This window comes from Gadus morhua, chromosome 2 (genome assembly GCF_902167405.1).
Source record: "Gadus morhua chromosome 2, gadMor3.0, whole genome shotgun sequence".
NCBI classification, from domain to species: Eukaryota; Metazoa; Chordata; class Actinopteri; order Gadiformes; family Gadidae; genus Gadus; species Gadus morhua.
In genome coordinates, this window is record NC_044049.1 from 26,355,376 (window position 1) to 26,380,428 (window position 25,053).

Consider the following 25,053-nt stretch of genomic DNA (forward strand, 5'->3'; position numbering starts at 1 on the left):
CTGATTGGCTGATACGTTTGGCACTTTGCATATTGACCTTTTGGAAAACGTTTTGCAAAACGTTTTGCCAAATCTTTTGCAAAGCGTTCGTTTTGCGGATTGAAATGTCATTTGAATATCGCAACACACGGAGCGTGGCGAAGTGGATTGCAATCACGGGGACGTTATAGCTTTTCAATTGAAATAAAGGAACTCAAAGAATTTGACAAAATGTTATTCTATTTTTATTGCTATAACTTTTGCAAATTTAATTGAGGATTGCATTGTCACTTTGCATATTAAAATACACTTTGAATAACATATTTACAAATTACATTATAAAATTGCATAATGAATTGTCAATTGCATAATGTAATTGCATTGCCATTTGAATTTTGCTACATATATGCTTCCATAGATTGTAACACATGTAGGCCTATATGAAATAAAGAGAAGACCACAGTTGATATACTTTGAAAAATAATGTTTATTTCTCTTATAACATTCTTCTTTTAAATAACAAGTAGACACTGAGACTGGCATCATGAAGACACTACAGGCATTGTGATGGTCAGAATCTGAGAGGAATACAGAGGAAATGGTCTGTTTTAATTATTAATACATAGCAACATATAACCCAGGTTTACCTGTGTGAATCTGTGTGTTACTTGCCCATGTGTTACCCGTTTGTGTGTGTTAGGTGTGTGTGCGTGCTGTACTGTGTGTTACCTGTGTGTGTGTGTGTGTGTGTGTGTTCTACTGTGTGTTACCTGTGCGTGTGTGAGTGTGTTTGTCTGTTACCTATGTCTGTGTGTGTGTTGCACTGTGGTTGTGTTACATTTGTGTGTGTGTTACCTGTGTGTGTGTGTTACCTGTGTGTGTGTGTGTGTGTGTGTTACCTGTGTGTGTGTGTGTGTGTGTGTGTGTTACCTGTGTGTGTGTGTGTGTGTTACCTGTGTGTGTGTGTGTGTGTGTGTGTGTGTGTGTGTGTTACCTGTGTGTGTGTGTGTGTGTGTGTGTTACCTGTGTGTGTGTGTGTGTTACCTGTGTGTGTGTTACCTGTGTGTGTGTGTGTTACCTGTGTGTGTGTGTGTGTGTGTTACCTGTGTGTGTGTGTGTGTGTGTGTGTTACCTGTGTGTGTGTGTGTGTGTGTGTTACCTGTGTGTGTGTGTGTGTGTGTGTGTTACCTGTGTGTGTGTGTGTGTGTGTGTGTGTGTGTGTGTGTGTGTGTGTGTGTGTGTGTGTGTGTGTTACCTGTGTGTGTGTGTTGTACTGGGCCACGCTGCCCCCCTGGTCCACCAGCAGGGGGTGGAAGACGTCGAGGTGGAAGAGGTTGGGCCGGGCCGTCAGCACCAGGCGGTCCTCCCCCACGTCAAGGACCAGCGCCCTGCACGACCGCTGGGGGGGGGGGGGGTGTGTGTGTGTGTGTGTGTGTGTGTGTGTGTGTGTGTGTGTGTGTGTGTGTGTGTGCGTGTGCGTGTGCGTGTGAGGAAGGAGGAAAGGGAGAAGAGGGAATGAGGCAGATAGAAGAGAGAGGTCCTCCAGAGGTCATGGTTTGATGAGCTGCGACACCAATATTAGGCATAACCCTTCTGAGAAAGTTGGTTTAAACATTGGCTTATAGTGCAGACTCCTTTGAGATTAATGATTAATACATATAACAGATAGCGTTCCTTATAGGAGTATCAAAGTGGTTTACCATTAGACTATATGAGATGATTTATTTGCCCGATAAATGAGCCGTCGTGGGAGTCATTTTCATTGACCTTAAAAACTAACAATTGTATTGTAGTTTGATAGTTATTAGGAAGGTTTTATGGTCTCGCTAGCATGTTTCAACGACGTCAGGTTGCTAGGGACGCGACGGCCTAGTTGTGGGCCAGCAGAGGCTGACATTTTAACCGAATTGGGCCTATAACCAAATGTATGATATGCTGCAAGTATAGCCTAGTTTTTATGTTCTAAATATTTTTAATATTGTCTGGTTATACCAGAACTTGGTTAATCCCCTTCCACATCGGTGGAAGGGGATTTTCAACGGTCAGATATAGATCTGGTTATAACGATCATTTAATAAAAGCTATGGTCTACTTATAATATTATAACTAAATAATTGTATATAAATACACAATATATATTTTAATATTTAGTTAATTAAATACAATAACGTCTTTAAACATGTGACATGGCTACGTTTTTTTTGGCCTTTTCTTTTCAATGAGCCTGCGTCAACATCCGCTGGGGGGGGGGGGGGGGGGGGGGTTGTGTGTGTGTGTGTGTGTGTGTGTGTGTGTGTGTGTGTGTGTGTGTGTGTGTGTGTGTGTGTGTGTGTGTGTGTGTGTGTGTGTGTGTCTTACCACTCCAGGCAGCTGGATCTCCGCTATGAGGTACTGTGGGCTCCCTGTGGGAGGCTCCACCAGCAGACTGAATTCTGGTCTAAGGGGGGGGACAAGAGGAAGAGGGTGTGAAGGAGGGAGGGAAGGAGAGAGAGAGAGAGGGGGAGAGAGGGGAGGAACAGTTCAATGAACGAGGCAAGTCTGGAGGACAAGCTATTTCTAATAAATCTAGAGTGAACCCAGTATACACGTAGCCGCCTCAAAGCTTCACGATGTTCGATAATATGCACGTGTGACGCAATTTACATTTACCCTTATCAGTATCGAATGCGACTTACAATAATTACATTCGTCAGAAGAAAGAGAAACAACAATATATTGCTGTCGGTAAAGTAAGGATGTTCTTAGAAACATCTGCCAAGCGCTAACAACTGCTAGGTTAACCCCTTCCCCGTAGACAACAAAGATAGCTAGGAATAGACGCTACACAACGCTAATAACTGTTTTTAAGTGCCGGCAATGCAAACAAATGAACATCAGTCTGGCCCTGCCTGGGCAACAAGTCATATTCAAATATGGCCGCGCCATAATTTGTTTAAAACTATAATCTAATCGGAATAATCTTTTTTTAAAGATTGTTGATTTGGTCTGTTCCAGATCCAAACCCCTACATTTGAAAGCTCCATAGATCGCTGCACTTTCTTATCTTTTACGTATATTCTTTCACCAAGCGGGCTGGCGACTACTTGTACTACTTGCTTGACATGAAACTCGCTACAGAGACACTTCATGATGCAGAGATGTTTAAAGACGCTGTAGAGATGTATGAAGATGCAGAGATGCAAAGATAAAGACATGCAACGTTCGTGCTTGTTTAGGCAGAGAAACAACACCTCTTTATCGCGATCTCACAACCGTTTTGACCTCGGAATTTGAAGAGGGATTGGGAGTGTGTGTGTGGTGGTTACCTTCTAGCTGTGTCACTGGAGCAATCCCTAGACATGGAAACAGTGAGACGAAAGCATGTTTTACAAGAAGTGTGTAGAACAACCCAGAGTTGCGTTCGTAGAACAGGTTTGACCTGGTTTAAATCAGGTTTATACAGTGTTGAACTGAATGCTACCCTATGCTGTACTATGCATACAACTGTAGTATGTGTCCTTTTCTGGACAAAGAAAGGATGACGTTCTTTTCTAGGCACATTGGGGCACTGCATTAGCAACTAATAGTGAAAAACATAAAATCAGATTGGTATTCGGCCTTATTTAGAATTATTTCGTTTTATATATATCTAGTTACTCTTTTCTGTTTGGCTGGTTGGCTAAAGCTGGCCGGTTTTCTGGCTACAAATACAGAATTGTCTAAATTAGGGAGCAACAAGCGTGTAACATACAACTGGCCTCTGATTGGCCTCACTCCTTTCTGTCTGCCTAGTTTCCTCTCCTCCCACACCACTTTTGGTCCTCCTTCTTCACAATTAAGAACCTTTCTCGTGCGCAGCAGAACGGGTTGCTGCGCTAATACATTCGGTCTTGGCCTTCTTTTTTATGGCGTTCATTTTTTGTGTTTTGTGAAGAAAATGTGGTGGCTGCCTTTGTAAAGCACTCATTTGTGTTTCGAGGGTTTGATATAGTTGAAATGTTCCTGCATCCACAAGCCGTAATAACAGACAGACAGGCTGACTATTAGGCCTTACGTTTGCGGGAGTTCCTGGATAACAGGTTGGCTCTTGGTTCGAATGTTCTGCTCGCTCACAGAACCAAAGAATTTCCGGTTCTTCAGAATCTTCCAGTCTGCAAACACACAACTCATTTATTAGTGAGTTGAAACAATCAACTTGAAACACACACACACACACACACACACACACACACACACACACACACCACACACACACACACACACACACACACACACACACCACACACACACACACACACACACACACACGCGCACACACCTCGGCTCAGTTCCAGGTGGTATTTGTTCTCTAAGCCCTCCAAGGACACCATGATGAGGAACTGCTGGAACAGAGGATCCTTCTGGAAAAGAGAAATTCACAAACGCCTAAATTTAGCCTTCCTTAAAGGAGAAATCCGGTGTAAAATGGATCCGAGATATGTTTGGTATGATAAAGAGTTGGAATGTCCGTTTGGTAGCAAAAAAGCGCAGATAAACGCATTTTTTAAGTTGGCTCTTTTTAGCCAATTCTACCGAAACGCTATAAAATTGGAACGATGGGGGCATGTCTCATGGTAAAAACTAAATCGCTATTTTAAACCACTTACAAGGCTAGAAGTAGCCCGACACTTCTTTAGTAGTATAATAAGGGTCTTAAGTAACATATAAAACGAGGCATTGATATTTTTGTAAGTTTATAGATGTTTATTAAAAAGGACATTAGTAGTGCACCCTTCAACGCCAACTTGTCTTGAAGAATCGAAAGCGGGATTGGCGTACACAGAGCTTTCGTCATCCATCAACAACATGCAAGTTCTGTGTTCGTCAATCTACTTATCGAGTCTTAAAGACAAGATGGCGTCGACGGTTGAACTACTGATGGTATTGTGTGTATAAAATGTCCTTTTTAAAAAACAATCTGTTCACTTACAAAGTTCAATCTATTCCTCGTTTTATATGTTAAGACCCTTATTATACTACCAAAGAAGTGTCAGACTACTTCTAGCCTTTTAAGTGGTTTAAAATAGCGTTTTCGTTTTTACCATGAGACATGCCCCTATGGTTCCAAGATATAGCGTTTTGGTAGAATCGGCTAAAAACAGCCATCTTAAGAATGCGTCTATATGTGCTTTTTTGCTCCAAAACGAACATTCCAACTTGTTATCATTCTAAACATATTCCAGATCCAATTTACACCGGATTTCTCCTTTAAGGTAGACCTAATATAAAGGATTCATATCAACAAAACGAGGCCACAAACAGACCAGGCTTTTTTGGTAGAAGGCCTCGCTGATGACCACATCGTAGGCAGTACAACTCTGGGAGCCTGAGAGAGAGATAAACAAAACATTAACCACAGACGCAGGGTAAACATCACGTCAGCACGCGGGAGTCTGCCAGTGGGGGATTTGGGGTGGCCTGAGAACAAGGAAGAGCCCGTAGAGACATATTACAAGTGCATCAAACATCTTGGCCATTCTAGCCTCAGTCTTTGTCGTTTCAATTTCCTCTTTGAAATAACAATATTATTTTCCTTTCCGTGCCAAGGCATGTGTAACTGCATTGCTGACTACATATTTGGTCTTTGCAAACGGTCAACGATGTGTAGTTTTGCATAACAGGTTGCAGGTTGAGATCCATTTGAGATCCATACACGTTGCGCATTCCAATGCCAAGTGCAGGGGTCAACGATAAGGATTGCCCACTCAGCCAGTCAGATAAGGTTTCACACTCATCAGTTAACCGATAATGTGTTCCAGCTTCCAAGTGGACGGTATTTGAGGGGACAAAAATTATGTTGAAGTGGTAGTAGTAGAAGTAGAGGAACTCACTGTTCAATATATGTGTGTGTCTCTGGGTGCATAATAATAATAATAAAATAATAAGACATCCAGGACATCCTTCATTGCTTCCATTCACCTAATGCAGAGTCATCATGTCTGGGAGCTTGCCAAGGTCTTATATAAGAGAACCCAGTTCCCTGACTTCTGAACGCTGGATAAACACAGCGAGACAATGAACTGCAATGCCCCGTGCGGGGAGACCCCTACTGAAGCAGGGTTTTAGTTTTGAAGCTAAGGTAGGGCATTTATTTTAGAAGCATTTGTTCTCATACATACTGAGAAAAGATAAAAAAAACCCTGTGCCTGTAATGAACCCTTGCTTACTTGTCATCTACCTACCTACCCTGTGCATGAATGGAGTCCTCCTTAAAGCTAGGCAGACCTATTGCTAAAGCTAGCTGATCATGTGGTTTGGGGGAGTGACATTGGAGGGAGGCAAGACAGTAGGGGTGGGATTTTTTCAGTTGGACAGTTTCGAAATCAAACTTACTCTTTGGTTTCTCCAAATTGGCTACAGTTGCTTCATGAAAGTCATTTTGGTCCGTTCATACATCTAATAAGCATCAACACAAGTCATAAGAATGAATCTTATCCCAAAGTACCTGAGCTTTTTTTGGGGATTTTTATCCCAAAGTACCTGAGCAAATTTTACTCCAATTTGTCCTGGAGTTTTTTTTATTCAAGCTCCATCCTTTACAAGGCCAAAGAATAATAGATTGAAACATGTTATGGTTTTCGTCTGTGTATGGCTGGTTGGCTAAAGCTGGCCGGTTTTCTGACTACAAATACAGAATTTACTAAATAAGGGAGAAACAAACGTGTTACAAACATCTGCCCTCTGAGAGGCCTCTTTCCTTTCTGTCTGCCTAGTCTCCTCTCCTCCCTAAACACCTTTCCCCCCTTCTTTCTGATTAGAAACCTTTCTGTGTGCAGAGATTAGATTAGATTGTTTCCCTGTCATAAAGATAAATTTATTTCTACGACACGACGGAAATATTTGATTTAATAATCGAGCATCATGGGAAAGTACAGGCAGCAAAGTTACCAAGGATACATTCAGGGAGATAATGGGTGAATAAGATTCTTATCATATCTTATTTTAGGGGATTGTTTGCATTCTGGGTAGGGAATATACAGGTAACAAATGTAAGTGGGAGTGACCATCCTGGAGAGTTTAGGATTGGCGGGAACGGCCAAGTTAAAATGCAATACACTAGGGTGGAGTCTGCAAACAAGGTTTAAAGGCTAAGGAGAAAGTAAGTTAAAGGGATCTGCACAACAAAGAAGTCAGTCGATCGGACTGGCCTCATTATCTGACTCAGTGGCTCCAGTGGGAAAGCAAATCTGAACTATCTTCTCCTGTCTCAGTTAGAGAGGAAGGGTGGTATCTTAAGGTCCGAGGAGAATGTCAACAGTTTATGTTATATGGACTAGTAATCATAGAGTTATGTTTAATTTTTCTCCGACATCCTGGATTGTTTCTTCTCGGAGAGATTTGGCTGTGTGTGTGCGTGTTAGAGATGAGCGGATGGGCTATTATTTCATCCGCAACCGCATCACAAAACGCTTGATCCGCCCGCCATCCATCCGCAACAATTTTTTTTGACCAATTTTCAAAACCGCAACCGCCCCGCCAATCCGCCTGTTGTTTTTAGGTATATGCGCTGCTGACGCGAGGCTAGAAAGTTCTTGCCTGTTCTTGAAAGGAGACTGATCCCAATGCCGCAAAGATATTTAAAGGATAAAGTCCCTAGTATGAAAGCCTATTGGCTATGTTGTAGCCTATCCCCAGAATATTATCAGTGAAGTGACGTCTGTCTCCGATCGATGCACAGGGAGAAACTTTTAAAATAGCCAAGCACATCGGCAAACCTGAACTTACCATAGGCTAGTAGGCCTACACTTTTTTATCATTGTAATAAAACGCAATTTGGTACACCATTTTAATATGGTAATATAGCCTACTGTGTTGTTTTTTTTGCAAAATGAAAGATAGCCTTTTAAGGAAACGCCGACTCCAGCCTATTAATTCCGAAATTTCACCGCATTGAAGGCTATATAGGCTACTGTAACAAGCCCAACACTTGCCTGCTTGCCTTGCAAATCAAAGTTTTCCGACTATTTTCTTACCTTCTTTCTTAGGTGTTGATGTTACTGAGCTAGAAGTTTAACTTGTTCTGCACATCTCGCGCTGCCAATTCCTGATGTCACTTCTGAGTCAAATCACTCCATCATCTCTTTGAAATTCCATATTCCACGAGTGGTAGGCTACAATGACTGGCTGTTTTAAAATATAACTTATAGCCTACGAAACAAAATAACCCAGGCAGTTTCATCTACGAGACGTTAAAGCTTCTTCCAATACTGACAGCTGTCTCATAACTTGCAGGTTTGTGGAGACGCGACATGGGACGGATCGTCCTTTAATTTAAACTTTTTTGCTTCCGTTAGTGTGTGTGTGTGTGTGTGTGTGTGATAGAGACAGAGAGGCCAATTTACTGCCTGATGAGAATTGGATTATTTCAAAATGTGCTTGGAAGTAGGTAACGACATTTAACAATGTGTATATATTTTTGAATTTCGTTGGTTAAACCGCCAACCGCCCGAATTTAATTAAAATATTATTTTTTCGTCACGTCACCCGCCCGATCCGCGGTTTAACCGCGGAGTCCGCGGTTGCAACCGCCAACCGCGCATCTCTAGTGCGTGTGTGTGCGCGCGTGTGTGTAACACGACTCACCGTTGTCCATTTCCGTGTGCGGCTCGCCGAGGCTCATGGGAACTCTGTAGCCGGTGGGGTCCTCTGATTGGAGGAGGGTCACCAGCTCGTCCCTGGAGAGCTCAGGGGGGGGGCGGGACAGAGGGGGACTGACAGATGTTGACGAAGATCTTCTGATTGTCTGTCTGCGACAGGGTCTTCACACACATTCCTGGTGGGAGGGGCCGAGGGAGACATCATTTAAACCTGCACTCCTATACCGGCACTCTATACCTGTCAATAGTACTTCTGTATTAAATTGTGTCCCCATCATCTGATTAAGTGCAGTATTAGTATGTGTAAAGGGGGTCCGAGCGAATGGGAGCTTTCATACTGTAGTCTGCAGTTGTTGTATTTGGCGTGTGTGTGTGTGTGTGTGTGTGTGTGTGTGTGTGTGTGTGTGTGTGTGTGTGTGTGTGTGTGTGTGTGTGTGTGTGTGTCTGTCTCTCTTTACCTGGCTGTGGACGGATCAGTTTCGAGTCCAGGGGATCGCTAGGCACCTTCCCGCCCGTCTGCCCAGAAACACATACAACGCTTTGATTACCACAGTCTCATCACAGAGTCTCTAAATCAATAACAATAACTAAAGTCGTAGTTTGATGACGTCTGCAGTAGCCTGCATCGTGGGAGTTGTCGTATTCACCACCACCGCCGGTGAGAATCGATCTGACGCGACCCAGCCAGAAATCATGTTCGCAGCCAAGTTGCTGTATTAAGGTTTTATTCACTGCTACGTTTGGTCACATTTGTTCATGGTATGTCGTTTCATTGAATGAAATAGCTACACGTGGACATCATGCTTGCTAACTTCCCTATAGATGAGTCGACTTCATAAACAGCTATAGAAAATGTAGGCGCATTCAATCGTTGGGTAGTGTAGCACGGTTATTGGTGATCAAAACAATTCCAACTAAAAATAACTTCATGTCGTCCTTCAACTTCATGTTGATTCTGCTTGGTGGTAGCTGATTCGGGGGCGGGGGGGGGGGGGGGGGGGGTGTATATTCAACAGACATTCCCACTCTGATTTACAACCATGTAACATGGGGAAACTAAAACTTGAGGACCCAGTATGAGTCCCCGTGTGTCATATTTGAATGATGAAATGTTAAATTAAGCTGCATATATTTTTATATATATAACAATGAGAATAGAAAAATAGAACATACATTGTGTGTATCCCAATAAAGTATCACTTTGTGTTGATAGAAAATCTATAATAAACAATAATGCATTGTACATTCCCAGCATCACACAAGACGGTATCAGTGAGCGTACTCTACATTGGGAAAATATGAAGAAATTAACCCCTACATTTTATGGCAAACTATGATATTATCAGGCCTATATATCATATAAATACAGTAATAGTGGAAAGTAGCTAAATCACCTCTCCCCACAAGGGGAGACTCGACACGGCAGCAGAGAGTCTGCGGTCAAGGTGCGCTGACGTTAACTTAAAGTTTAGACTAGCTGCAGATGTTAACAATATATCTTAAATGAATGCATGGCTGACCGGCCCCACCACAAAAGGAAAACTAGTATGCATTCTTTGGGGGTACACGATATGGGGAACAGCTTGGTGTGAAGACAAAAGGACAGGGGTCGTGTACATCCAGCAGCGCTTGCAAACTACTCTGCCTTGTTGTTGCTTGTTTACGGGTAACAACAAAGTCTTCTGCCATACTTGCTCCAGACCCCTCCATTCCTTCCTCCTACTCTCTTATTTAGTTGAAGTGATAGAATTTGGTTATTTTCTACCACAATACGTACCGTAAAAAGACACCGACCGCCACGACCACTTCCAATACCAATCGTTCTGCTAATACCAGAGGCTGGGCCCCTTCAGAGACCCAACGGCCTGACTACCTCTAGGTAAGGGAAAGTGGCATTACTGTGTCTCATGACCACTGACTAATGACCTGAGAGTCGGTCAACAAGGCTTGGCAACGCAACGTGATGGGAATACTATAAGGTGAAGCTCATGTCCGGTTTTGGAAAGTTATGTGCCAATCAAATTAGTTTGGAATGCAGAATGCTTCTTCTAGAGAAGTGTCTGGTGAATTCTCCTTATCCAATCTGTACATTCACTCGTTCAAATGACGTTGCATACTTGTGTCATATGATACACGTCTGACGTTAACAGGGATTCCCGCTATGTATCTGATCTAACCTTTAAGAGCAGCTGTTGATACAGCTCCTCCTGCTGCTGCAGCTCCACTTCAGAGTTCAGCAGGCATGAGTCCGTCGCCATGGCTACCGCCTACCGTCAGACCAGACCAGGGTCAGTCAATCGACTTCAGTCAACGATCAGAATCAAGAGATGTAAACCAAGCACCTGCAGACTGCGGGACGTGCAGAACAATGTAACGTTAGTCATACTGAGCTCGGATATTCCATTGGGATTTTTAAACACTGCTTTATACATTCTGCTAGCAGACTAGAAGACATTGTTTGACTTCACAATTACGTTTCACGATTTTCAGTCTAAAAATCTTTCCCTGAGCGTTTGCCAAAACATTAAAACGGCGCTGGGATTCCTCAACATAAATAAGGTACAGGTTCACCTCGAAATGATAGTGGTTAGGAGTAACGTGTGGAGCGGTGAGCAGATGCGATTTGCAGCAGCAACTTCCTGTTTACAATGACGTCCTTGCAGCTGAACAGCTTTCAAAGTAAAAGTCCTAGTGGAAAAGAGTGATCGTCCGCTCAAATCTGACTGTTTGCCTGCAGTTGCTTTTATCTGGATCATAACGTGAAAAAACTTTATTTCTATGATAATACAAGGGGTATGTGTTTCTTAAATGTTAGCCTGCTAACATTATGACTACTAGTAGGAACTGCCTCATTTCCTGGACAATATCTATTATTTTTAATTATTTAAATAAATACATATATAATAGAAAGTACGATGTGCTCCCTTTAGTTAGCAATATATAATGATAATCATTTTGCCAATCAGAAAGTTGTGAAACTTCTCACATACAGGTTAGAGCCAAAGCTCTAACCTGCTCTATCATTTTTTAAAAAATGTATGATGACTATATGCTCTGTAAGGTGACCTTGGGTTGTCTGAAAGGCGCCTCTCTAAATGAAATGTATTATTATTATTATTATTATTAAAGCCTCCTTCTCAACGTGCATATCTCTGTGTGAGAGATTGTGACATGTAGGCTACTGGTCTCCACTCTCCATCCCATTCTTGGAGAAGCACACTCCCCAAGCCGTATGATAACGCATCTGCTGGGGCCTTTGCGCTTCCTGTTTGATTCGAACATGGCTAACTCCGGTGGGGATGACAGTGCGTCTTTCAGCTCTTGAAATGCTCTGGCCTGGTCGACGCCCCACAGCCGACAGTTCTTCTTTTAGCCTTGTCTTTCTCAGCCAGCTGCGGGATGAACTTCGCCAGCTGATTTACCATACCACGAAAGCTCCTCGGCTGGCTCACAGTGGTTAGTGCCTTTGTCATGCCAAATTTGTACCGGCTGCCAAATTTGTACCGGGCGCGTCATCCATACGTAATCCATTCCAAACCTGCCTGACAACAGATGATCGCGTCGCAACGGACGATCGCGTCGAATGACATGAAAGGTTCACGAACATTCGCGAACCTTCAAGCTCGTTCATTCGCACTTGTCCGTTATCTGTATTGTGCTATTTCGTCCTTGACCTGCTTTAAACACTCAGTTTACTAGCTACATTTGATTAAACAATTAAATACAATACAAATATAAAGTAAAACAAGTGTTTATCTAGCGATCCGGTTATCTGTATTATGTTATTTCGTTCTTTGGCAAACATGAGCGCGAATGTTTTTGAAACCTGCCCGGCAACGGACAACCCTTACGTAATCAATCAATCAAACATTTTGATTAGTCAAAGTCAAAAGTCAAAGTCAGCTTTATTGTCAACACTTCACATGTACAAGACATGTGAGGGAATCGAGAAAACGTTTCCCCCTATCCCGCGGTGAACATATAACAAGTGCAAAGGCACAAACACAAATATACGAGACAACACTAAAAATAGACAAGATAGACAATGACATAAAATATAGGAGTTCTGTATGAATAAAATAAGTAAAAATATTTGTGCAAAGAGGCAGTCAATACTGGCAGCAAAAAGTCATGTAGTAGTGCATTTTTTAAATAGATAAATAAATAAATAATAGCAGCAATTTCAGTCTGTATGGTGTGTATTTAAACTAGTAATAGTAATAGTAATATTGCAAATACAGTTAGTCCCACAGGTGTAGCAAGGCAGAAAGCAGGGGGGGGGGGGGGGGGGGGGGGGGGGGGGGGGGGGGGGTATTTCAGCTTACTGACAGCCCTGTTGATGTGGCTGAGGGGAGAGAGGGGAGAGAATTTAGTTTCTTGACAGCCTGGTGGATGAAGCTGTTTTTTGAGTCTGGTGGTGCGGGCATGCAGGCTCCGATACCTTCTTCCAGAGGGGCAGGAGGGTGAACAGACTGTGAGCGGGATGGCTGGCCTCGCTCACAATCCTCGGTCGCTTTGCGGGTGAGGCAAGTGCTGTAGTGTGTTGGCATGGAGGGGAGTGGGGCACCGATGATCTTTGCAGCTGTGTTAACCACGCGCTGCAGGGCTTTCCTGCTGTATTCAGTGCAGCTCCCGCCCCACACGGTGATGCAGCTGAACAGGATGCTCTCAATGGTGCCTCGGTAGAAATGTGCACATGATTGATGGGGGGGCTCGTGCTTGCTTCAATTTTCGGAGGAAGTAGAGGCGCTGATGGGCTTCTTCGCCAGTGATGATTATTTGCCATATCTGGACCTTAAGAGCTATGTTGTTTTCCCCCTTCCCCTTATGAGGGGCGCCGGGCATGACAAGCACATAAAAAGCGTTTTAACAGTCTTGGTAGACAGTACTGAGTCCACATAGAATTTTTTGTAATCTGATATCACCCCCACCTGTTCATTTAAGTCCGGACATTTAAAACCCTCCCATGAGGCACAGTCAAAGCCCCCCTGGAGTGCCATAATGCTGTCTTCATTCAAGATCTTAACAGTTCCGTCCCGAATCAAATTAAAATTCTACTTCTCACCTTCATGATGTATAGTATAAACAGTAGGGGAGATAGCACACAAGGTTAGGCGGAGCAATTCCCTCCATGACCTTGCTCCTCCTAGCCTTGAGTCTGAGAAAGGAGCTATATACTTTATTTCCGAAGACATCTGAAAAGGTTTAATGCCAACAAAAACCTTTTGGTGCTCTTCTAGAAAGCCATCATTGTAAGCATCATCACATCTTCATTCAGCGTCTGGTATGGGAGCTCTGACAGTCGCACCAAGAGGAAAGCAGAGAGAGTTGTCACCAAAGCCTCCAACGTCACTGGTTGTGACCTTCCATCAGTCCACTCTCGGTAGGCTGAACGCAGCTTGAACGGAGCAACCAAGATCATCAGGGACGCCTCACATCAGATCTCTGAAGACAGGAACGACACGCCTCAACAACAGCTTCTACCCTTCAGCAATTAGACTCCTGAACTCCTGAAGATTTACAACTCTGCTCATTTATTTATTTTAATTGATCCCCTACCGCTATTAATACCCCCTACCGCTATTAATGGCACATAACTTTCCACAACCGGACATGAGCTTCACCTTATAGTATTCACACCACGTTGCGTGGCCAAGCCTTGTGTTCCGACCCACACCAGCACATCATCCATGTTGGACGACACCCTCGAAGCCCCCCCCCCCCCCTACCTCCTCCCCCCCCCCCCCCCCCCCCCCCCCTCCCTACTCTCTCCTCCCTCCTCCCCTCTCTCCCTCCCTTCCCCCCCCCTCCTACCTCCTTCCCCCCCTCCCTACTCTCTCCTCCCTCCCCCCCTCCCTCCCTCCCCCCCTTCCTACTCTCTCCTCCCTCCCCCCCTCTCTCCCTCCTTCCCCCCCCCCCCCAACCGCAGTCAGCATTCTGTTCTGAAGATTTTCAGGGGGAAAGGTTATGCCGGGAGGCAGCCTGCTGAAATAACATGAGCCGAAGGGTGTGATAACTATGGAGCTAGTTTCCTGCCATAATGCAAACCTGAAAAAAAAAGTTTCAAAGGCTTGTAAGTCTGGGTTTGAAAACTCAACACCTTGTAAAAAAGATTTTTGCAACACTGAAAAAAGAGATTATAACCTGAAAAAAATTCAAACAAAAATTCAAACATCTGTAAACATGGTTTTGTGTTATATTTTATCTTCTTCATCATTTTCACCAACACATTTTCAAAGTTCAAACAATTTCACCAGCGCATTTGCAGAGTTTAAAATCTGGCACTGTTCTAACAGTGTATTTCATTGTTTCCCGGTTTTGAAACCTTGTAAATGGGATTCTGTAAACAGGTGTTCATACATTGAGAAATACGTTTTGAAAGGTTGTATATTTAGTTTTAAAAACTTGTAAAGGTGTACGTTTACGCCATTGCAACGTATTTTTTCAGAACTGACTTTTCAGCATTGACTTTTCAGAGATTTGACCACACAGACGCAAGCTTTGAGTCACGTGAATATTGGCAGTGTTCTGTCGCGCATATGTTTTGAAACTCCTGACAGTCAAGTTTGAAGAAAAAAAAAACGTTCCTGGGGGCGGGACCATTTAGCTTTAAACCTATTGGTTGCTCTCGGCTGACGTACATGACCAAATGACCATAAATGGTCATTTGCATTGACCATTTATGGTTAAAAAGGGGCGTGTACAGGGCGGAACCTGAAGCTGATTCAGCTGCGCACACTTGTAGGCAATCTGTGATTTATAAAGCAAAGATTGCGTACGGTGTGCGTACCCGAAGGGCGAAGGAAGCGCGCGTACACAAAAAGCTCGCCCACGAGCTGCTGTGCTCGTACCATAGAGGCACTTTGGAGAGAGGTTCAAAACTGACTTTTTTTTTTAGCGAGTTTTATCTGAAGATGTTGTATTGTAGATTTCTATCAATAAAAAATATTATTTTTGTGAGAGACTTTTCATTTTGAATGTTATGGACTTTTGGAAGGAAGTGTGCTCATTCATAATACTGTCAGATAATGTTCCCCCTCTGTACCATAGGAAAGGAGGCTCACACATCTTTCAAATTCATACTGCTAACTTCTTTCCCCACAACAGATAAGTGCTGTGATTTTCAGGCTGATATCATTCAATTAGACCATTTAGAACAGGGGGAACGCATCCTGACAGCTTGGAATAATACTGTCAGATACTGTTCCCCCTCTGTTCCATAGGAAAGGAGGCTCACACATCTTTCAAATTCATACTGCTAACTTCTTTCCCCACAACAGATAAGTGCTGTGATTTTCAGGCTGATATCATTCAATTCAAGGAGGCTCAGACAAGCATTAAAGACTTTAATGGAACAGAGGGAGAACAGTATCCGACAGTATTATTCCAAGCTGTCAGGATGCGTTCCCCCTGTTCTAAATGGTCAAATTGAATGATATCAGCCTGAAAATCACAGGACTTATCTGTTGTACGAGAGAGAGAGAGAGAGAGAGAGAGAGAGAGAGAGAGAGAGAGAGAGAGAGAGAGAGAGAGAGAGAGAGAGAGAGAGAGAGAGAGAGATGAGAGAGAGAGAAGGAGAGAGAGAGAGAGAGAGAGAGACAGAGAGAGAGAGAGAGAGAGAGAGAGATTCTCCGCGCCTCCTTTACGTTTCTTCTCCATTTTTCTGTCAGTTAGTGACGTGACTGATTGACTGATTGACAGCCGAGGCCCAAGGGGCAGGACCTCGGCCCTCTGCTGTGCGTGTGATAGGGCCAGGGCCAGCCCAGAACCAATCATATGCTGTAACACGGGGAATTGATTAGCCTAGCGATTATGGTACTTGCACTTGGTTCTATGAACATCCTTACTGTACCGACAGTGATATATTGTTGCACTTCTTATGACAAATGTACTTATTGCAAGTCGCTTTGGATAAAAGCGTCTGCTAAATGCCCTAAATGTAAAAGTAAAACTATCACATTAATCGCATTAACTAATATTCCTAATTAACTTACATAACCCTTACCCTACCCCTATTAAATAATGTATGAATGAATAGCTGAATCAACATGAACACCATAAGTAAAGATTTACAGATTATTACAGATTTACTATACCATTAGTTAACGGTTAATTAACCTTTAGTTAAATGTTAGTTTATACTATACTAATGTTAATGAACGGCTAATTAATGTAACCTTATTGTTAAAGCTTAAAAAGCTTCAAACCTACAAACTATGTGATATATGATACATCCAATATGCATGCCTTTTTTTGGAAACATTGTACATATAATACACAATATCAAAGTTTTATCAACAAATGATACAACATGAATCACATCATTTCAGGCAAATTCAACACGCGGTCAAAAAAAAGTTGAATAATACAATCCTATAATACACACCTATACATAATACGGCTCACCGTTGTAGAAAAAACACATAAATCACAGTTTCCTTCAGGTGACATGGACTTTGAATAGCTAGCTTGAAGCCTTTCCCTTTTAAAGTATGTTTGAAATCAATGCATCATCCCATGAAAATACCAATCTTTGTTTTTGCTAGCTTAGAATGAGCTCTTTAAATCTCCATACGGCAGCGGGATAGGGACCTCGGCCACAGAGCCCGCTATGTGGCACAGCTGTGTTGTGAAGTAGTCCTGAACAATGAACAATTAAATCGACCAAGGAACCTCATTACTTGACACGCCATAAATTACAACATTCTGGAGGTACCTAATGGCACCTTTCAGGCCAAGGTAGCTTATCTACTGCGTGGTTGGAAAGGGAGAGGGAGGGGTATTCAGTTGGTTGCAATCTGCAAACTCGTCACTAGGTGGCAATAAATCCTACACACGACACCTTTAAAAAAAATGCATTTCTTTTGTGATGAAAGGAGAACATTGTCTAGTTGAAATATAGGGGATCTAAAATAACTGAAAAGACCCATTCCAGTCTCCTTTCATGGGCCGCTAAATTTGCGGCCCGGAATGCAAACCCGCTGAGTGAACCTCAGGGCGGGGTTTCGGATGGATCTTTTTTTGGTAATACATTTTGCTTTGGCTAATATACAACTCTACAGCAGTCAGAATGGCACTTTACTTTGGAGTGGAAAGCTGTGTAAAAGACTGGCGGCTATCAGCGGAAATGTCCATATAGACAAATACCACATCCATATAATACAACAAATTGTAAAAAAAACAAACACAGCGTAAGGCCCTCGCGTCCCCCCGGTCCTGAGTGGTTCCCCCCAGAAGTTCTGTCAAGGCCTCGACTCTTCATCCGGAATCTCCTGGGTGGCGGGGGGGGAGGGGGCGATTGTATTTCAAACAACCAATAGAATAAAGATAGCTGTATACATCAAGCATGAAATTAATAAATAGATATGTGAAAATATGTATTACTATTATTATGGAATAATGGAAACATATATATATATATATATATATATATATATATATATATCATCGATGATGTGTTGAACCCATGAAGAATGTCAAATGGCAACTAAAATGAATGACAGTAATGCGTGATCATTTGAAATAGATGATACAGAAAGATATACTCTTTTCACCGATTTGTCATCGTGGACCGACACAGGTTTGACTACTTACACAAATGACGGGTCTGCTCTGCTACGTGCCGGGGCCCGGGTAGTAGAGAAGACTAGTAACGACAGGTCTACTACCGGTGTCCTGGCACATGGAAGGAGCAGATCCATATTTATGGCTATGGCTTTGAGTGTGGCACACATAAAACGACTGTGTTTGTGAGGATCTGTCCTCTGTGAAAATGGTATATTAGGTCCCATGACATGCCACCAGGTGTGAGTGTGAAATCTGTCTCTTATGACATCACTAGTGGGCATGTCCACCTAGATGTGTGCTGGACAGATCAGTCTACCAGCCTACCCAGTGGACCGTAGCAGACGTTGCTCATCTGTCCGTCACACATCTAGGTGGACACGCCCACCTGTGAGAGCCAGATCATAGTCATCGGACCTTAAAGCAGAGCAGGTCAGTGAGACCTTACTATCGAAAGAACAGAAAACTAATGGATTCGAGGGATTTCAATAATATTACCGTCAATAGCTGGTCTCGGCAAGCACATGGGTGTCCCGCTCTCTGTTGAATCAGAAAACCAAAGCAAGCATTGTAAATGCACCAGGAATCAGACATTTCAGACCACTTCCGTTGAAGGGAAATATGTACCAGCCAGGGGAACACATTTTATTGGCAGTATGGCCCTCCTTGGGGAACCTTCCTTCCCTGTCGGAACAATAAATAACCATAGTCCTACTTCATAAACCACTGAGCCAGAAGGTGTTTTCTGTTGACAATGAGCAACTATTAGGGATGGGCAAAATGATTGATTCGTTCGTTTTGATTCGTTCGTTACGTCAGACTACGTCATTTGGTGTCTGCCCCCCCCCCCCCCCCGCGAGACGGCCGTGAGCATAATTTAAACCACTTCTAGGCTCTAAACCCCGTGGAAATCGAGAAGATACACTATATAGTATAACCAAACGTCCCACCAATATTTATACCACTTGCTTACTCTCTATATTTCATTCATGGTTTTACATTTATAATTTTATTTTACTTTACATTTAATTCTTCATTGTTCAGGCATTACAGAACTTTCATGGTCATAAATAAAAAACACGAACTGCAGTTTAATTTCTTGTGTTGGATTGCTAGACGTATATAAACAGCCTGCAACCACATTCCTCCGGCCAGTCCTGTATGCTGAGTTATACGGCTATGTTGTGTCGCCAAAGGACAAAATACAAACGCTGAAATCCCTGTAGTCAGCTTGTCTTACATTTAAAAATAACCTAAAGGGAAGAGCAAGTTATCTTTTTTGGAGAAGCGAGTTAAATCATGTTGCCGGGCACTAGACTGTGACCATATATTATGTGAATGCATTCGAGTCTAAACTGAAGTAGGCATGCACTGATTTGTCAACACGTCTTCTACTCCTCGCCCCCGCATTGCAGCTGCTCATTGAATCGTTTAGAAGCTTCTTCATAGTTCTTCTGTGTGCCTTGGACCGGTAACCTTGGCACCGACGTCCAGATCGGCCGCATGAAGAACAAGATCAATGCTTAATAGTGTAAGCATTACAGAAATGCTTACACTATTTCTGTTTGTAGATCAGTTTGTTGTATTCATTGCTTAGCTCCTCTGTTTGTGGAAACAACATGCCTACATTGGTGTCCTGCTGTCTTGTTCTGACGGGACAAGCGGGTCCATTCTTGCTTTAATGAAAGGTGCGATCAAATTTGTTGCGGTGCGGGTCCAGGTTAAAAAGGATCATTAGAAAATGTTTTTGAGCCCTGTTGAGTGGGAACGACAATCAAAAGCCGCGTTTAGGCCCCTAACGTAACAATAATGTTGATATTTTGGGGAAATGGGTAATGATGGGAATTCTCTGTACTCAAATCTCCACCGGGTTGAGGCGATCCCTTATTTGCTATCGAGAAACCTCTCATTTGCTACCAATATCCTGAAGGTTTATTCGTATAACACCACCTGTTGCACCAGGATTAATAACTAAGCCTAGCTTGAATCCAGGTAAAAATGTAATATAGGCTGGTGCAACCCAACAGAAGACCGTTATTTAAATAATAATAACGTCGCTCACCCAAAGCTGGTGTGTTCTTCTTTGTCTTCGGAAGAAATGACACCAGGTTGCATTTGAGACGATAAGAAAGACCAACAGGAACACTAGAACAACTAGAACAGATCAGAAAATAGTTTCATAACTTTGAGCTGACAACCACAAAGGAACAGAGCTGGGTGACATAGTAAATCAAGGACCCAGTGGCCATACTCAAGCTTACCGTTAGACGCAATGAAACCTTGGTTGTCTGCTATGCTACTTTCGGCTGGAGGACAAAGACACAAGCAGAGGAGACACTGGTGAGAGTGACATCTGAGGGGGAGCCTTAACATTCCTGCGGCTGTAAAACTATTTTGATTAGATTGATTTGATTTGATTGACAGTACATTTTGAGCCGCATGTTGTTGCTGCTTTTGTTGTCGCTGCTTCTGTTGTTGCTGATTCTGTTGTCGCTGCTTCTGTTGTTGCTGATTCTCTTGTCGCTGCTTCTGTTGTCGCTGCTTCTGTTGTCGCTGCTTCTGTTGTCGCTGCTTCTGTTGTTGTTTTATCGTGAAACGACGGAGTGGGAGCTAATTGAGCCCAAAATAATAAATGAAATTAGTAATAATGCTTAAAACCAAGCGGGAAGCATTCAGTAGTAGTGTGAACGGTTACACGACCCCTTTTTTTCCCCGAATGACTTTTTATTTATTTTTTTAAAGTGAACCGCAGTCGCGCTATAGGGGGATTATTTGTTCATCAACAAGGCGGATGCGCGACTAGAATGATCGCAAAAAGAACATTAGTTTGACTGCCATGGTTATCTCCGTGCGGTTCATTTGCAGTTGCGGTGTTATTTAGGATGCTGTCAGCTTACTGTTACATTAAACTGTAATCAGAAAAAAACGGTAATATGCTATAGACCCTAAAGTATCTGTGGTATATAGAGGGGGACGAATTTCGGGGACGAATTTCGAATTATAAATATGTAAACTTTATGTTGAAATTATGGACCGTCCCGATTCCCATTGAAACAAGGGCGCGGTGATTTTCATTTTATTTTTACGGTTTTCGTTTAGGGGTGTATAATTTACTAACCGGTTACACGTGTACCCGGGCACACCCCTTTTATGTACAACATTCCAGTCTGGACTGAATAACCGTGAGCCACAAAATGGGAGGACGCCTCATGTACAGACTACAGCGGAGAGCGAGAGAAGATTCTAGAAGGTATAGTGAACGAGTAAAAGAAAAGAAAACAGAAAGCAGGACCCCAGATCAAATAGATGAAGATTTATCAGAATCAGAAAGCTCGTAGTGCCAATGTGACAAAACTGACATTCATAACAAGCTACTCTATATTGGTTGTCATGGCACTCATATATATTGGTTCTCATATATAAATTGATATCACTATATATGTGCAGAGGAGCATCTAATAATAATTTAATTTGAACATGAATAGGTTTTCTGATGGTGTATATTTTTTGTGTTGTTATTCGTTAGTGTTTGCAATGTTTTCATTCATCATTGTGTGATGGTGGTTCGAGAGAACTGATTCACATGGATGTGATACTTTTAGTTCATATTAAGCACCTGATCACACATGTGTGAGGAAGAGAGGGTGAACTGGTTGCCTTACTTTTTTCTGTAGGTTTCAGCGTGCAGACATAGATCTTTTCTGATTAGGAGTCAGAGAGAAAAATGGCAGTGAGTCGATATGTCAGCGGAAATCAAAACGTACAGAAAATACATTACATTACGCACACACACAGATATACATATTCAAACCTCGAAATACACACACACACACACACACACACACACACACACACACACACACACACACACACACACACACACACACACACACACACACACACACACACACACACACACACACACACACACACACACTTCAACATCATGATGATGTTGCATTTCTCTCAATGGCTAGGGCTGATTGGATAATGCAAATGTATAATGCAAAAGATTTTTGTCTCAACAGCTGTGTCCACAAGATGAGATCGACAAATGTGTGAAAACAGATCCACAACAAAAGTTCCACAGATGGAAGACACGACAGTAGCCGCGTTTACATGGCAGATCTATGCCGCATAGATTTCTATGCGGCATAGATCTGTTCCTAAAATGTGTTCCGAATGTACTGTATACATGGCAGTAACAAAGTGTCCGTTATGTCTCTCGCGCACACCTGACACGTCTCTGGACCGGCGGCGACATAATGGATGTCTTATCACTATCGGGGACTTTAAATTTGATTTTAATGAAAGCACAGCAGGAGAGAGCTTTTCTCTGCCTGCTCCTTCAATTAAGAAGGAGGAGGACAGCGCAGCAACGTCAATTTCTCGTCAGATCTTTATATTTACCCTATGCTCCGCCGCAAACAAGAGGAATTTGAATGCGAGTCCGCAGCCAAGACTGGTGGGAGAGAGTGGTCTTACGGGAATTTAGTGACCAGGAATCCTCGAAGGTCCAATTGCGCACTACTGCAGCTGCCATCTCTCTAAGTTAAGAAGTATTTTAACGTTCAGCCTGCAAAAGTACTTGTAGTAGCCTACTCATTTACAGTTATCTCGGACGCGGGCGGACACCTCATTAATAAACACCCATGTCCCGTCGCTTAGCAACCGGACACGCTTACCGGACTACTTTTACGGAGTGATAACAAAGACGTGAATCAGGCAATAAATCCACTTTCCTTGACAGCGGTGAAGTTCGGTGTGCTTAAAAGTACCGACGGAGCTCAGTGAACTACTGCGGCTGCTCTAAGTTAAACCCCAATCTATGCGGAATAAGTGTATACATGGCGATTTAAAACGGACTACACCACCTATTCTATTCGGCATAGAATCTATGCCGAACAGATAATTGTATTCCGAATGAGGCGTATACATGACCATTTTCTATGCCGCATAGAAATCTATGCGGCATAGATCTGCCATGTAAACGCGGCTAATGTGTATTTGTGGATCTATATTCCAAGATGTGAAAATGATTTGCTGTTAACGAATCTTAACAAATCTTAACTTAAAATGCATAAATAATTGTATTATTTACATGCGTGGATTTCAAAATAGGATCTATTGGCACAAAATCCACAAAAAAATGTGTCAACTATACACACCTTTCACATTGCACAGGAGACAAGCAGACTTGCAGAGGATTCTTGCACAGTATATATACACATATGTAATTACACGAATACAACACTAAAAACTACAGTCAAATACCACTATTGACCAGACTTTCCCTTGAAGCCACAACAACACAAGACCCAAAGCGCCAGGAACTAGGTACCGAGGAAAGTTACTGATATCTTATCATCGTCGGTGACCAATAAACCCATGAGGGTGGACCACTGGACCACACACACACACACACACACACACACACACACACACACACACACACACACACACACACACACACACACACACACACACACACACACACACACACACACACACACACACACACACTTGCACGCACATACGCACACTGAAAATCTGAAGAAAATAATAGATCACTCACCTCCTTCCTTGCACTCTGAATAAACAGAAAGACAATTAAATTAAATTAAATTAAATGTTTACCATATCAGAATAGGTTCATAAAATGTACTTTGGTCTTTATCAGGGTAACTTTTGATATAAAACATAGCACATAAGACCTTTTTAATGAATTTGAAGTAGTCGTACAGCAGTTACTTGAACATTTCCAGGCGTGAATATAATACTTTTCGCACATTAACCGAAAAAGTATCATAAGCGCTAGCGGCAATACCGACCGATTCAATGAATGAATTTGTGACGGGCCCTTATCTCAGATGGTCTCATCAGAAGACAAACACAGGTGTGCCTCATTACATAATTATGGGTCTACTCATTTGCTGTTGGCGGTTTGCCCCGCCACGTGTGGGTTACTATAAGTGAGGGTTAACCGTTTGTGACTTGATTGAAGTGTGATTGCTCACTTTTACTTACCGGAAGGAAAATCTGTCCTGTTTTTCACAATGTTCACCATACAATACAGCTGAAGCATGGAGACCATTTCCATCTTTTGGGGATATAGCTCGTGAGCTGAATCGCAACCCTTTGGTAGTAGAAGAAAACAGGAGGAATACAGAAATACAAAAATATTAACTTTAAGAAACTTTATCAAAAATATTGGTGTTCCTATTAATATTTGTAAATATCATTTATTGGCAATGTAATACATGGATTTGGTCAATAAAAAAGTGATTTTTGCTGACCGTTTGGGCGAGATTCATATATTGGTTGAAACAGCTTTTATATATATTGCATTGATGTGATGAAATATTTCCGGACTGGGTGCACCACTGATGCGTGGTGCAGTTCGCCACTTCAGAGCGGTTCTGCGTGGAGAAGGGAGAACAACCTTTAGGTCAGACGTCAAAACGGGGCGTGTTCAGAACGGGCCGATGGTTGCAGCTTTTCCCGAGGACTGCTGCCCACCGCTCGCTCCAAAAAGAATGGTGGTTCTTATCGTTCAAATCTGTACTCTCTTTCAAATATCCATATGCACTATTGGCTTCAATATCACGAGTGGGAATGATAGTTCCGTTCCGTTCACGAAATAAATGAGCGCGTTCAGTGAACGCCGCTCTTTCAACGCATTCATGCAAAACACTGTCGACGATGCCGTCGGTTCCACGCAGTTCACATGCCAGGCGTCAGGTCCATCGAGTGCACGTCTGTGCATCCCTCCGTTCGCTAGACCACCGCACTACACCATACACCAAACTACAGGATGGACAGAAGCCCAGCTTGCTAGACAGACGTACAGACAAACAGTTAACTACAGGATGGAAAGAGGCCCAGCTCGCTAGAC

At 42.7% G+C, this 25,053-nt stretch overlaps 2 protein-coding genes across 5 annotated transcripts in view; both read right to left on the minus strand.

Moving 5' to 3' along the window:
* Positions 1 to 448: 448 nt before the first annotated feature.
* pih1d1 (PIH1 domain containing 1) lies at positions 449 to 11,280 on the minus strand. Its single transcript, XM_030347507.1, is given in 12 exon segments — positions 449 to 557; positions 1,235 to 1,378; positions 2,338 to 2,416; positions 3,285 to 3,311; positions 4,013 to 4,109; positions 4,277 to 4,358; positions 5,262 to 5,323; positions 8,581 to 8,692; positions 8,694 to 8,770; positions 9,053 to 9,110; positions 10,772 to 10,943; positions 11,166 to 11,280. Coding segments are annotated over 11 exon segments (855 nt in total). The 5' UTR covers positions 10,853 to 10,943; positions 11,166 to 11,280; the 3' UTR covers positions 449 to 521.
* A 5,588-nt stretch (positions 11,281 to 16,868) lies between these two features.
* Positions 16,869 to 25,053, minus strand: part of cpt1a2b (carnitine palmitoyltransferase 1A2b) — a 60,736-nt gene continuing 52,551 nt past the window's right edge. For 3 of the 4 annotated variants that reach the window (XR_003979358.1, XR_003979356.1, XR_003979355.1), the window contains 9 exons: positions 24,455 to 24,577; positions 24,186 to 24,294; positions 23,734 to 23,748; positions 21,821 to 21,859; positions 20,586 to 20,768; positions 20,420 to 20,464; positions 20,221 to 20,312; positions 18,657 to 18,698; positions 16,869 to 17,866 (listed from right to left, as the gene is read on the minus strand). The gene's annotated coding sequence lies outside the window, so the exon portion shown is untranslated. Of the gene's footprint in view, positions 17,867 to 18,188; positions 18,270 to 18,656; positions 18,699 to 20,220; positions 20,313 to 20,419; positions 20,465 to 20,585; positions 20,769 to 21,820; positions 21,860 to 23,733; positions 23,749 to 24,185; positions 24,295 to 24,454; positions 24,578 to 25,053 lie in introns of all 4 variants that reach the window. The other variant, XR_003979357.1, reaches the window with a different exon arrangement.